This window comes from Nicotiana attenuata, chromosome 7 (assembly GCF_001879085.1).
Source record: "Nicotiana attenuata strain UT chromosome 7, NIATTr2, whole genome shotgun sequence".
NCBI classification, from domain to species: domain Eukaryota; kingdom Viridiplantae; phylum Streptophyta; class Magnoliopsida; order Solanales; family Solanaceae; genus Nicotiana; species Nicotiana attenuata.
Window position 1 is genome coordinate 65,320,061 of NC_031995.1, and position 14,122 is coordinate 65,334,182.

A 14,122-nucleotide genomic window follows, 5' to 3' on the forward strand; every position below is an offset into this window, starting at 1 on the left:
ATTGAGCCTCCAACTTGCGAATAGTTGCCTCTTGCCTTTCTATGTGCAATTGTTTCTCATTGTTTTGTTCCAGAAGACACTTTAGCATATCCTTGATCTCCTTCAGGTCCGCATTCCCAGGTTCTTTGTTCCTATTAACTTCACAAGAAAAGGTAGAACCATCATAGTAAGGGGTTGGGGAAAAATAAGAAATATAAGCACAACCATGAAGGTGATCATTTTTACCACCACACACATCACACACATTCCACAAATAAGATTGAGTTGGTGCACATAACTCGCTCTCAGGAACGCTTTAAAAATTTTGCGACGGGTGGTTTCCTTTACAATATGTACGGAGATCAATAGTAGAATTATCTACACCTAAATTCCCATAATTCCAAGATGTCATGTTTCTCAAATCAACAGTTATAAAAAAAATACCAAGAAAAAAACAAAATAAAATAAAAGTTCAAACTTGAACCCTAGCAATATATACAGCTACAACTACACCGTTAGTTCCCCGGCAGCGGCGCCAAAATTCGATCACGCCCAACTCTAGTCCTAAAAAGGATAAGCGGTCGCTGCAAATATAATCCGGTCTAAAAGTCCGGAGTCGAATCCTACAGAGAACTAAAGTTTCGCTGTAATTGTTCAATATCGCAAAGAAGACAAGTTTGAACAATTTCTAAATTATAAAATTAAGATTTTTATATCTAACTAATTAACCAACAAATACAATAAAACGGTAAAATTATCAACTAACGAGACAAAGGTTTGGAGACTAAATTAAGGAGGTCTAGAGTTATGATTTCCCCAATTGTTGATTTCATTAGTTGTATGTTTCTTATAGCTTTGACTTAGTTGCCTCTATCAATCATGAACTCTCCAGCTATCATAAATCTCTCTCAAGCAATTATGATAATTTACTAGACGCACTCTCTCAAGCTACGCTAGCTAGATTCTCATTACAGTTCACTTAGATCGCACCTGAGGTATCGTTATCTCTAATCCAACCTCTAAACCCTCGGTTATGACTCTCGCCTATACTCCGGGAGTGATGTTGTTCAAACAACTACCTAAATATGCACTCTCTCTCAAGCAGATACATAATAAATAGGAACGGCTAATTGAGGATCCTTTCGATTAACCGAAATCAAAACGTTGTTGGACAAATAGAGATTAACAACTAACTCAAAACTATATTAATATAACAACCAATACATCCCCAAAAGGTTCCATCAAAACTCTAGAAAACGAATTAGCTTTTCATAAAAGTATGTGAAAACACAATACTCTAATTCATAACCAACAATAAAATAGGAAGAAGAAGGGGAAAAATTCGTAGTTGAATCTTCCTCCTTGCTCCTAGCATGTGGGTGTTGTCTAAACCTAAAGTAGTGTCTCTCCCTTCAAAGTGGTGTTGTAGGATGTATTTATATGACCTAGGGTTGATGAAGGGCGGAATTCTTCAATCCCATCCGCGTCTGCCTTCGCGTCTAGACGCGGACTTTGACGCGGATCCGCGTTTGCCTTCGCGTCTAGACGCGGACTTTGACGCGGATCCAGCTTTTGAAATTCTTCCATTTTGCGAAGCGCTCCGTGCCTTTGCTTCGCTTCGCTATTTTGTGCCTTAACTTTTCTCCTTTTTCGTGTCCGACTTCGTGCCACGCACGAGAATAGACGAGCTCCCACTCCTTTAGTTTCTTCTTTTTGTGTCGAATTGTCATCTTTTGATCATTTATCATCCAAACTCGTTCCTACATATAAGAAACACATAACGAGTATATTTCACTTTGAAAATCATGTAATCTCCCGCGACACACACAAGAATTAATATGCAAATATACTCAAAAATATGCATTTTTCATCATTTATCAACACCCCACACTTAAACTCTTGCTCGTCCTCGAGCAATCAAACTACACTTTTTTTATAGACACGACTTTTTTAAACAATTCTCCTAACTCATCACACCAAGAGTATTTAAAATAGACTAAGCACAAAAGCATAACATCTTCACCTCAAGATTTGACTCATAAGTACCACGCATTATTCACAACTCACCCACTTACTCTAACATAGAGGTCACTGACATTACCTTTCCTTCATGAATCAAGTGCCCTCACATAACAAAAGAGAGTAGTTCCACACAATAAAATTTAAGAACACTTAGGAACTCAAGATAGAAAGAATTCACTCACTCTCAGAAATAACATTCATATGCCACAAAAGATGCACCATAAGCTTGCCTGTAGTGTACTACTCCACTAATCGAGCTCATTCAATCTAGGATCAATTAGGACTTTATTTGGTTGTTATGTAGGCTAGGGACGGGTAGGATATATTTAGATATAAGAGTGACTACACCTCCCTAAGCACTTTTAAATACATATACTTTAACATTCAAACCTCATACTTATGTCAAAACCAAACTCCACCTTCACATTAATGTTATATTACCCATACTTCTTTAAGCACAATTACAGCAAGAGTCACCACTTATTAAAGAAATGCTTTTTTTCACAGCAATACAACTATATTTTTTTTTCAATTCAAGTGGCTCTTACTTGTTCAAAAACAGTGCAACTTTCTCCTGATTTCATTAGTTCCACTCAAAAGCCAAACCAACACCCCACACTTTAACTTTTACATAAATCATCACAATGCAAGTGCTTATGAGAGGTTAAAAGGTTCAAATATAGATAGTCCATTCAAAACAATTGGGTAAGACTTGTAATGTGTTGCCAAAGAAATAGAATTAGAGGCTCAAATGGGTTAACTACGATACATAACAATTAGGCGGTAAAAAATACTTATCTGGCTCAACAAAGAAATGCCTATATCACTTCCTAGACTGAACAAAACTACTATTTCGCTTTGCAAACACACGGGGCAAGTTCTAGGCATCAAATGCAATGCACAGAATAACACCCAAACCTCACACACACATGGCACATAACTCACTCAGGATTGGATTCATCAAGACACTCTAGTCAAGCAGTTAAGCAAATTTAAAATCATACAATTTAAGGTACTTATACAAGAGTCAAAAACTGAGCCTAAGTGTCACAACCAAAGTACTCACTATTCTCAAGGCATAACAAAGTCAAGAGATATTGCTTCAATTCAAAACAAAACACAATGGCTCCTATTTCCTAAAAAAAAAAAAACTAACTACACCCGGTTCAAAATAAAACCTTGGAAAAGAACCGTAGTTTAAAGAAAAACCAAGGGGAATTGCAAAACACTTTGGGTTTGTTAATTTTTTAGAAGAAATAATTAAATTCTTGAAGAAAATAGTCATGACAATGTTGGGTATTTGGAGGGGGAGGGGAGGAGCACATGAACGTAAGGGACTTAGGAAAGGGGGTGAGGAGAGTAGCATAAAATATTTTTTCCTAAAAAATATTTTCTACTCTCTAACCAAACACTAGAAATATTTTCCGGAAAAAGAGTTTCACTCTCCAATCAAAACAAATAAAAATAAGTGATAAACCACTCATTTTCCATGAAAACATTTTCCTTTCGCCCAAACACACCCAACTTAAACGTATAGTTCTAATCAAACCAGCATCTAAATTAGGATCAAGGGAGTATAGACTTTCTTGTTTCCTTTCTCCTATTGTTTCTTTCTTTTTATTTTGTTTTAATTTCTAATATGTCTCTCCTGCTTTTCTTATTCATTATAATTTGTGCTTAAATATTTATATGATCCATAACTAACCATGTTATACAATTAATCATGTAAGACGGATGAAGAGCAATATACAACCAAGTCATGAGGAGTCAACAGCTTCAAACTTCTTCAGAACAATTTATGAAAATAATAATATTTTACTATATATATAGAAATACTTAATTTGAAGAGGAAACCGTTAAGAAATATGGAAGGAGGCCAGAAATCCAAATTCAATTTGTGCAGAGTTTCAACTATTCCTAAGAAACTCTGCATTTTGTGACTTTCACCATTTGCCTTTTGCAACATGTTTATAGACAGCACATTTACAACTACCCTTCTCTACTCGAGAGGTCGGTCACCTTATTGCCCCTCCCCATATCCCACTTCAACCCCCTTCCCCCCCCCCCCCCCCCCACAACACACACACAAACAAATACTATAAATTCAAGCCCCGCAAAGCATCTCACTCCGTAGTTACAATTTTAGTCTTATTACTATTCTGGCCATAGCATTGCACCTCATTTTTTTACTTCTCTTAAATTAAGAAATAGTACAAATGGCCTTTTCTGTAGGGAAATCTTTTGGACTTTCCACAACTTTTGATCCCCTGCAACAAAATATTTTCAGTACTAAACCTTATGTTTCATCATTTTTCTCCAAGAAAATTACTCTACAAAAGTGTGACAAGGCCAATATTCTGTCCAAAAAGCCTCTGTATATTACAGCAGTGAGTGGATTTGGGCATGTTGATGAATCAAAAGAGTCAAAATATAGGGACAAATTGGTCCAATGCAATGCTTATGAAGCAAGCAGACCACAGTCAATACCAATTAGCATTGATTTTGATCAAGAAACTCAAGCTGCTGCTGCTCAGAAGCTCAAGATTGGGCTTTATTTTGCAACATGGTGGGCATTAAATGTGGTGTTCAATATTTATAATAAAAAGGTTTTAAATGCCTTCCCATTTCCATGGCTTACTTCTACTCTTTCACTTGCTGCTGGCTCTCTCATTATGTTGGTTTCTTGGGCTACTAGAATTGCTGAAACTCCCAAAACTGACATTGATTTTTGGAAAACTTTGTTTCCTGTAAGTAAATAATGATATATATATATATATATATTGTTTTTTTAAGGTTCATTTTTGGACATTGAATTCTTATAATGTGTTTTGTTTTGTTAATAGGTTGCTGTGGCACATACAATTGGACATGTGGCTGCAACAGTAAGCATGTCAAAAGTTGCAGTTTCATTCACACACATAATCAAGAGTGGAGAGCCTGCTTTCAGTGTTTTAGTTTCAAGTTTGCTGTTGGGTGAAACTTTCCCATTGCCAGTTTACCTTTCACTTCTGCCAATAATTGGTGGTTGTGCACTTGCTGCTGTTACTGAGCTCAATTTTAACCTAATTGGTAATTTACAAATCAATCTTGTTTTAGTCCCAAGTTTTACTTTTCTTGATTTAGCCATTTAATACTCGAAATTTATTGGCCCGACTAATGCACATTCACACCACCTAGGATCCCCTAAAGGGAAGCACTCCCGAATAGGCTTGAACTCGAGACCTCCATTCATTCATGGCAATCGTCTAGTAAGGAAGAAGTGAGCTCTAGCATTAGTCTTAGTACGCCCACTCCGACCTATGGCTTTTTGATGATTACGATCACACAAAAGCTGAGAGTGGTTAAGAGTGCAGGAATCTTATTCATCCCACTGTACTACTTAGTAGTAGTCGTCAAGTTTAAGACTTATATGAGATTTATGTTGCTAATAATGCCACTCTTGATGTTAATAACATGCAGGGTTTATGGGGGCAATGATATCAAACTTGGCATTTGTATTCAGAAACATATTTTCAAAGAAAGGGATGAAGGGGAAGTCTGTTGGAGGGATGAATTACTATGCTTGTCTTTCCATTATGTCTCTTTTGATTCTTACACCCTTTGCCATTGCTGTGGAGGGTCCACAAGTATGGGCACTTGGTTGGCAGAATGCAGTCTCACAAATTGGTCCTAATTTTGTATGGTAAGTACAATACTTTTACTAATACATTAATATTTGGTTTTAATATTCCCTAAATTTAATTTTTCAAGTTAGCTTCTTGATGACTTTAGATTTTACTTAATGAAATGGAAATGATATTAGATCTTTGAATAATTATGTTGATCAGATGAAGGTTTGATATTGACATAAGAACAGAAAATCATATACAAATTCTAAGTACCAACTTGCTGTAGGATCTCATGTCACTTTCAGTTTCTTTTAACTGCAAATACAAATGTCTTCTCACATGTTACCATTTGGCATTATGCTCATAGTTTATACTTATTGCATATGTGGTTCTGGTGCAACTTGCAGGATCTTTAAAAACCTAAAAGAAAAGTGAAGATTTGCAAGATTTTGTTTGGTCAATTCTTAGACTTGAGTTTTTGTATATATGTATCATTTGTCAGTAGTCTATATAACAATATATAAACTTATGGTTCTTGAAATTGCTCTTGGTTTAGGTGGGTTGTGGCCCAGAGTGTGTTCTATCATTTGTACAATCAAGTCTCCTACATGTCCCTAAATGAGATCTCCCCATTGACATTTAGCATTGGTAACACTATGAAGAGAATTTCAGTCATAGTTTCCTCCATCATCATATTCCAAAACCCAATTCAACCAGTGAATGCCCTTGGTGCGGCCATTGCAATTTTTGGAACTTTCCTCTACTCACAGGTAAAAATACATTCATATGTTTTGTATTGTTGTCAATGTCAATGACTTTTCATTGTTAGTCTGGTACCTATGTTGCTTGTACTCTCCGAAAATATAGCCAGGTGCGAGTCGTATCCTCCAAAAGTAGTGCATTTTTGGAGGATCTGACACGGGTACGACAACATTTTGGAGAGTCCGTGCAATGCAGCTGGGACCAATAAAGATCCAAATGAATCTAGCACATTTACAACTTGTTGCTTGTTTTCATCCTTGGTACCATCACTGCACTCCATACTTTGACAACTAGACTTGTGACAACTCAATACAAACCATAACATCAATTTTGAACCTTTTTTTTTAATTAGTTTTGTCCTTATGATTTTCATGCAGGCAAAGCAGTAAGAGAAGTTTGGCTAGAGAGTTAAGTGGAGAAAGGGGAGATACTGACTTGAGCCGTTAGGAATTAAAAGATGGGCAGCAGTGGACTAACATTTTGTAATAGAAGATTGACATTGACTTTTAAAATAACTATAGTAAATATAAGAGGCAAATGATCATGAATGAATGACTATGGCTTTCTTAGTGATGGAAAAGTTGAGAAAAGAAATTAGTGCTGCCCTTTCCCAGCTGCAAACTTCTACACAAGATTTTGTACTATATAGCACTGTTGTATGAAGTGCTTGTAATGATTAATTTATTATTCCTTATTATGATTGTAGATTTTGTAATATACTCATATATATGTTTTTTTTTTATGTGCTTGGAGTTGTAATTAATATTATGCACCTTAACTTGCAAAAAGTTATTTTAATTCGTTGAACTGACCAAACTGGGCTTGGCAACAGTAGCCAACAAGTTATATGCCAATACAAAGATAATGTCCCTTTCTAGTAGTCAAAGGGCAAAATTGAATGAAACAAATTTTGACTATTAATTAATACCAAATGTCAGCTTGACTCGTTTGCTAAACCAAAAGCTATTCAACCTTAAATTTGGAAGCGAAAACTTTCATTTTTATTCAAACTTTAGTGCTATAGCTCCATTCGCCTCTGGGCAAAATGCTATTATTTCCCCTTTGCTATTAAATAATAGGTTGTGTAGGAAGACGCCCAGTTGAAGTTTAACTTAGGAAGACAAAATGTTTTTGGTCCTTTTATATGTATACATAGAACTGTTACATACCAAGTATTTTATTGAAATGAAATTTCTAATAAAATCTTTTTGTTTAACATAACCCTCTTCGATCAGAAATGCACCTTCTTATTAGAAGGTAATTGCAGATTGCCCAAATTGATCGCCAAAAAGTACACTGTTTGATCCAGAAGAACTATATAATAGCCTTTGGCCAAATTTATTTTGATTTTTTTTCTTCTCAAAAGTGCTTTTCAAAAAAGTAATTTTTGTGAGAAATAGTTTGTGTTTGGCTAATTCATTTGAGAATTAGTTTTGAGTAGCAATTAGCCATCCATGATTTACCAACCCCAATGAACTAATGGAAATGTTGGGCCGTCGCCCACTTACCCCGCCAAAGGCCCATTACCACACGCTGAATTTAGGGATTTTTACATATATATATATATATATATATATATATATATATATATATATATACATTATTGGAAACTTTATTACCCTCCCTATTCAAGTTTCACTTTAATTACCTCCTATATACAAAATTACCAATTATGTACATTTTTAGGATTTAAAGATAATTAATCAATTCCTACAATCACTGTAACGTACAAATCCCACTCCCCCCACGTTTCTCTCTCTGTATCCCACTATCCCCACGTTTCTCTCTCCCTACCCCTAGCATATCTTCAGTATCTCCCACCTTTAGCGCCTGTTTTCACTCGTCTTTCAAAAATTCCTCTACAGTTTTGATCTCTTCTTCAAAATCCTTATCTACCAAAATTGTAGTTGCTTAAATTTTTGCTTAATTTTCAATGAAGAAGAAAACATTCTCGAAGATTAGCCCTAAAAAAGCTAAAGCAGGTGATATTCCTACTTTTGATTTGGGTGTTTTCTCACAGGATTCACCCAAAAAAGTTTCAAAATCGGAACAATGCAAAAGCAGAGACCAAGCCCAGGCTTTCCCCTCGTGAAGCTAGGGCAGAAACTCGAACAAAACAGAAGCACGATAGGGATGCTAGTGAAGCCTCGACGTCTGTTAAATCTGTAAAACGAAAGGGCAAAGAAATTGCTTCCGATGATGATTTTGTCAAAGAAGAAGTTATCACGAAAGTTGCAAAAAAAAGCAGAGTTTCTCCTAATGTTAAACCTTCAAAAAAGAAGAAGGTTCAAAAATCAGCTAAAAATGTATCCCAACAGTCATTGGAGAAGGTACTATTTCAGTAGTTTCAATTTTTTTTTTTTTTTTGTAAAGCTAAAAACTTGTTCTCCTTCTCGTGAACATACATAATTTTTGTATTTTTGTATTTGTAGATATTTTATCTACATTGTGTAGATTTGTTGTAGGTTAACAAATTTTCTTCATGTGTTGTCTTCTTGTAGTATAAATATAGTTATGCTGTTATCTGATTTTGAAACAAGTTTATTAACTTGCTGTTTCTTTTACTGTAGAATCGAAAGTTTTTTGCACCATATGATTTTGATTATGGCTCACCAGGTTCCAGACACTATGCGACCCTGCTATTTCTGGCTAAATCAAGGAATTACTGTCTGAAAAAGGGTTAAAGCTGTTCAAGAAGACATGTTTTGGGTATTTTCTTTCCTTGCCAAAAATATGTATCCAAAATCAAGCAATTCACCTTCTTATGAAGTATGAATTGAATGCACCTTGTTCCGACTTTTTCACAAAAGAGACAAAGGGTGAGAGGTTGAATTTTGGGTTGAGAGAGTTTGCCCTGATTAGTGGCCTTAGATGTTTTATAGAAGTGACGGACTTTGATTACACAACTACGTATGACAGTAAAATAATGAGGAGCTATTTCCCGAACAAGAAAAAAGTTGAGAGGTCATACTTGAAACAAATTATAACCAGCCGTAGTTGGGTGAACGATGAGGATGCAGTCAAGCTTTGTATTCTCTATCTCATCGAATTCTTCATATGTCCTTCAGACAAAGAGAATTTAGGTTTGATAGACCATTTGAGGTTCTACTTGGTGGACTCGGGGCAGTATGCGAACTACGCATGGGGTATCCAATCTTATACACATTTGCTTGAGTCCGTTCGGCACAAGCTCAACCCTTCTGTGCATTTTTATCTCATTCGAGGTTTTGCTCTTGCTATGCAGATATAGTTGTATGAGTGTTGCTTTATGGTCAACACGGATATAGCTACAAGATTTGCTAATTCGATCCCCTGCGTACTGAACTAGACATCTAGTAAGGACAAGATATGGTTATCTGCATTGGAAGATAGAATGATCAAACAAACATGGATCAAGGTAAATGATTTTCACTTCTGCGCACACAATTTAATACAATTTATCTACAGAATCAATACATATTATGAGTCGGTCTCTCACATTTTTTTCCACTCAGTTCACCAACATAATTGAAGCACCAAAAGAGCTTTCAAGAATGAATTTGCCAGATAAAGTTGAATACATCCTTGTAAAGGATGAAACAAAGTCCGAGCATCCGACAGATTCTCCATCTCCATCCGGTCATAAGCAGACAATTGGAAAAGATGAAAAGAAAGATATTCTGAAACAAATTAAAAAATCAAAAAAAAAAGATGTTGATTAGTTAACATCTATACATAATCCTAGATGGTTTGTTTAATTTATGTTATGCAAATTATTTTGTTAACTCTTTCTATTTTAATACGTAGATAGGTTCAGACCTTGGAACTTTCAAAAAAGATGTTTTTAAAGAATTAGGTAGCATTCGACTGCTACTCAAAGATTCAATCAAGGTTGTTTTAGAGGCGATAAACACTCAAAAGGATAACATTGATGCTAAGGTTTCATTTGAAATATAGTCATTTTAGATAACAATTTTTACAATTTCTAAGTATCTATTATCATTCATAAAAGTATATAGCCTAATAAATTATGCTTGCAGTTTACTGGCATATTTATGAAAAATGATGAGCATTGCAAAGAAAAGAACAATCAACACATTCCGGACAGTAGTGCTAAACAAGTGTTGGCCAGCAGTAGTAAAAAAAGTATCTACATTATCTTTACATTATATCTACATATATCCGAAATTACTAACAACAAATCTACGTTATATTTCCAATGATTTTCTTAGATACAGGACACCTGAATGACATTCAAATTGAGGAAAATATTCTTATAGGTGTTGATTTGTCTTCCAAATTTGAAGGGGAATTTGATGAAGAAAATGCAGGTATGATTTAGTACATGTTATCATCATATTTCACAATTTTCATATCAAATGCAGAACAATATTTTTACAAATTTACTATACTTTTACTATAATTTATCTACATTTTTGTTAATGTTTTCTACAAATTAATTAAGTTGCGCACATTTATTGTAACAGAGAAGGAAACTATGCATGTGGACTCTCCAAACAGGAAGCTAATATTGGCATTCCAGGAGGGCATTTAAATGAGGAGAAGGAGACAACAAAAATTCAATTTCCCATTCAACAAAAAAACGTTATACAACCAGGAGACTATTGCTGTGGTATTATATGTTACATTACAGTTGTTGGGAAAAAAAAGTTTTGACAATTTGTTTCAATTTTTCATAAAGAACTGATGCAACATGTCTTCTTATTCTTTTGTTTTAAATTTTGAAGGTGAATCAACCGACTACATTAATGTAGGTGATTCAGATGGCTGCAGATCTGAAAAAGGGAAGTAACACTTGATGATTTTGAGTTACCAGAAAACTTTTTCTAGATTGTTAAGTTTGGCGAGTCTATCCAAGATGACACAACCCCTGCTTTACAAGGAAGAACAAGGCAGCCTAGAAAGCATGCTAGATCCCCCTTTCTCCCTTTTTACAGTTCTGGGGGGAGCACTTCAGGAGGACCTCCAATTTTCCTCATCAAGCATCCATTTACTGGGGTTATTAGCGATGATGTTGATCCTGACTTGTTGGAGGAATTCAATAAGTGGTTATACTCTGGTACCGACACGGTGTCAAAGAGGTTAGATTATACAAGTTTTCATATTATCGAGTTCATACAATTTTTTGATTTCCAGTTGAATCAACATATTTATTATTATTGCTATGTGTTTAAATAGGAGGAAGGCGCCTTATTATGTAAAAGATAACCAGCTTAAGTCGTGGTATGATCTTGGAGTGGAGAAAGTTGATAAAAAGGAGTGGTTTTACACTTTAGCACATCCCGGACAAGTCCTCAACGACACGGTAAACACATACCCTGGAAGAATGTAATGATTTGCTGTAGTATTCTATTATTGGAGAATATTGTAGTTTTTTTGTTTAAAAGTGTAGTTAATTTGTTTGAAGTATTAAGAAATAATGAACTCTGTTTTTTTTTTGTAGCACATTGATGTTATTTATACTATTTGAGGAAGGGAGGAAAGTATGGTCCTGTGAACAAAACACGGTTTACAACCACTGACTGTATTTTCAAGACTAGAATTGAACAAATTTATCAAAGATACATTAATGCTCCGAACGATAAGAAGCTTGCTGTTGTCAAACCCCAGGACGTCGTATCAGAATACATATTGGGGTACATGCTACTTGCAAATGTTGCATGGGATCAAGTTGATTTTGTGATTATGCCAATAAATATTGTGGAAAATTTTCATTGGTTGTTGGCTGCGTTTGACATTACCGAAAAGGTTCTATATGCTTATGATTATATGGTCTCTTCACACAATCACATCCTTGTTGAATCTATTGTCAATAAATTTGCAACTATGATCCCCCTATACTTGTCATGCACCGGCTTCTATGGCAAGCATTCAAAAATCAACTACAAGAATACAAAGGCATACATTAAAAATGTGTTACTGAACCTCTTGACATTCAGTGGTTGGTCGGTGAGATACCCCAGCAAAAAGAGGGATCACTGTATGAAAAAGCTGTTTTTCCTTCTATTTATTTAACAAATTTTATTCAACCACTGAATGCTAAATCTTTTTCCCTAATTTCTTTACAGTGATCGTGGTGTATACGTTGCGGCATTTGCTGAATATGTCAGCATTGGAGAGCTATCGATTTCAAAGGAAGACCTTTCTGATATTGATCAACATCGTAGACGCTATGGAGCTCTACTTTGGGATTATGCTAGGAAAAAGCAAGAGATTGGTGCAATTAGTAATAGTGAGGTGACTGGCAGATTAGCAAGAAGAAAATGTGCACTAGCTGCGAATGAGAGAACACAAGTCCGGAAGAAGAAGAAGAATTTGTTTCCCTATTCTGTAGAAAAATTGTAGTTAAAATGTATTGGTGTAGTGGGTTTGTAGTAAAGTTGTAAACAAATTATTAACTTAGAACAAGTCTAGCAGATTTGTGCTACAATTGTTTTACCTTTTGTTTGTTATTTTGTCCAGAAAACTACTACTTTAAATCGAAAACACTATTGAGAGCCTTTTTTGGTTCACGATTGTCAGTACTTTATTCTACTACTTTTGTTTTGTGTTGTTACCCTTTGCTTCATTGTTTTTAGCATATAATTTCCTTACAACTTTACTACATTTATGATATTTCATTATGTATTAAGTCAGTGGGTTGGGGAGATATTTATATCCCTAGGGTGCGGATTTGCAGATGTTCCTCATATGATTAGTCTGTCTAAGAGTGCTGCAACACTTGCTGATTTTACAGTTGAGTTATGTGAAACTGGGAATGTCGTTCCCATTCTCTTACTGTTGCTGTGATGAAGCCACCCTAAGGATGTTGGATCAAGAAATGTAGTTCAACAAAAAAACTACAAACCAATTGCATTAAGAGTTGAAAATATTTCATTATAGGAGACAGTCTATATTCAATTTATGAACAGAATTACAACTCAACTGTAATTCTCCAGAACACCTCAATACAATCTATCAAAAAATTATAGTTACTTTATCAATTTTTATTTTCTTTTGGGTGCATTCTTACAAGATCTTTTGTTATGCCCTTCTAGCCCACAGTTTCCACATGAAACCTTGTACTTCTTTGCTTTTACTTCATCAAATGGTTTGTATCTTTGTTTCTGAGGTCTCCCTGGCTGTCTTTTCCCAGCTGGTGGTTTTACAACTTCTTCGGCTACATGTTGTGGCACATTCTATTTGCTTTCGTCAAGCAGCGGGTCTACTGGTGTTTCATAAGTCTTCAAAAGACTCTCCCTCGTGTAATAAGGAGAACAATAGATTTCATAAGACTCATCCTTGTGCCTCATGGCCGCCAAAGCATGTGGACAAGGAAGTTCGTCAAGCTGGAACTGTCCACAACTACATCTCTTGTTTTGAAGGCAAACAATAAAGCGCTTCACACCGTCTAGCACTGTATGGATGTGGTCTGTTGAAGCCCTCACCTACAAATTCATTACAAGCACACAACTAATTATCATCAATATGTACAAAATAACTACAATTTTACAACAAGTTATCTACAATTAGCATTATATATTTAGTTTGATGAAATTTTTGATCTGATGTTACTGGATATAGCTTACTCTCATCTTCTGTGATAATGTTTTGTTGTCCTCCAACTCTTTGTTGTATTTTTTCCCAAGGTATGTTAATGTTCCCTTTGCTTTCAATAACTTTTCATTATTCCAACTTTCAAGAAGAGTCCTCATGTACTCTAAAGGTCTACTATGGGCAGCGTTCTTGCATATTTTGTTACCGCATTCACT

General features: G+C 35.3%; 1 protein-coding gene across 3 annotated transcripts; it reads left to right on the forward strand.

The window, feature by feature from the left end:
- LOC109229228 (glucose-6-phosphate/phosphate translocator 2, chloroplastic-like) lies at positions 4,113-7,117 on the forward strand. Of its 3 annotated transcripts, XR_002068524.1 has the most exons (6): positions 4,113-4,748; positions 4,845-5,070; positions 5,461-5,683; positions 6,166-6,379; positions 6,477-6,631; positions 6,749-7,117. XR_002068524.1 is itself a non-coding variant. In XM_019394601.1 (5 exons), exons 1-5 carry the CDS (start codon positions 4,218-4,220, stop codon positions 6,758-6,760), a joined length of 1,206 nt encoding a protein of 401 aa, XP_019250146.1. In that variant the 5' UTR covers positions 4,113-4,217; the 3' UTR covers positions 6,761-7,117. The 3 variants fall into 3 exon arrangements, 1 of the variants encoding a protein (XP_019250146.1); XR_002068523.1 differs by having other exon boundaries at positions 6,166-6,631; XM_019394601.1 differs by lacking the exon at positions 6,477-6,631.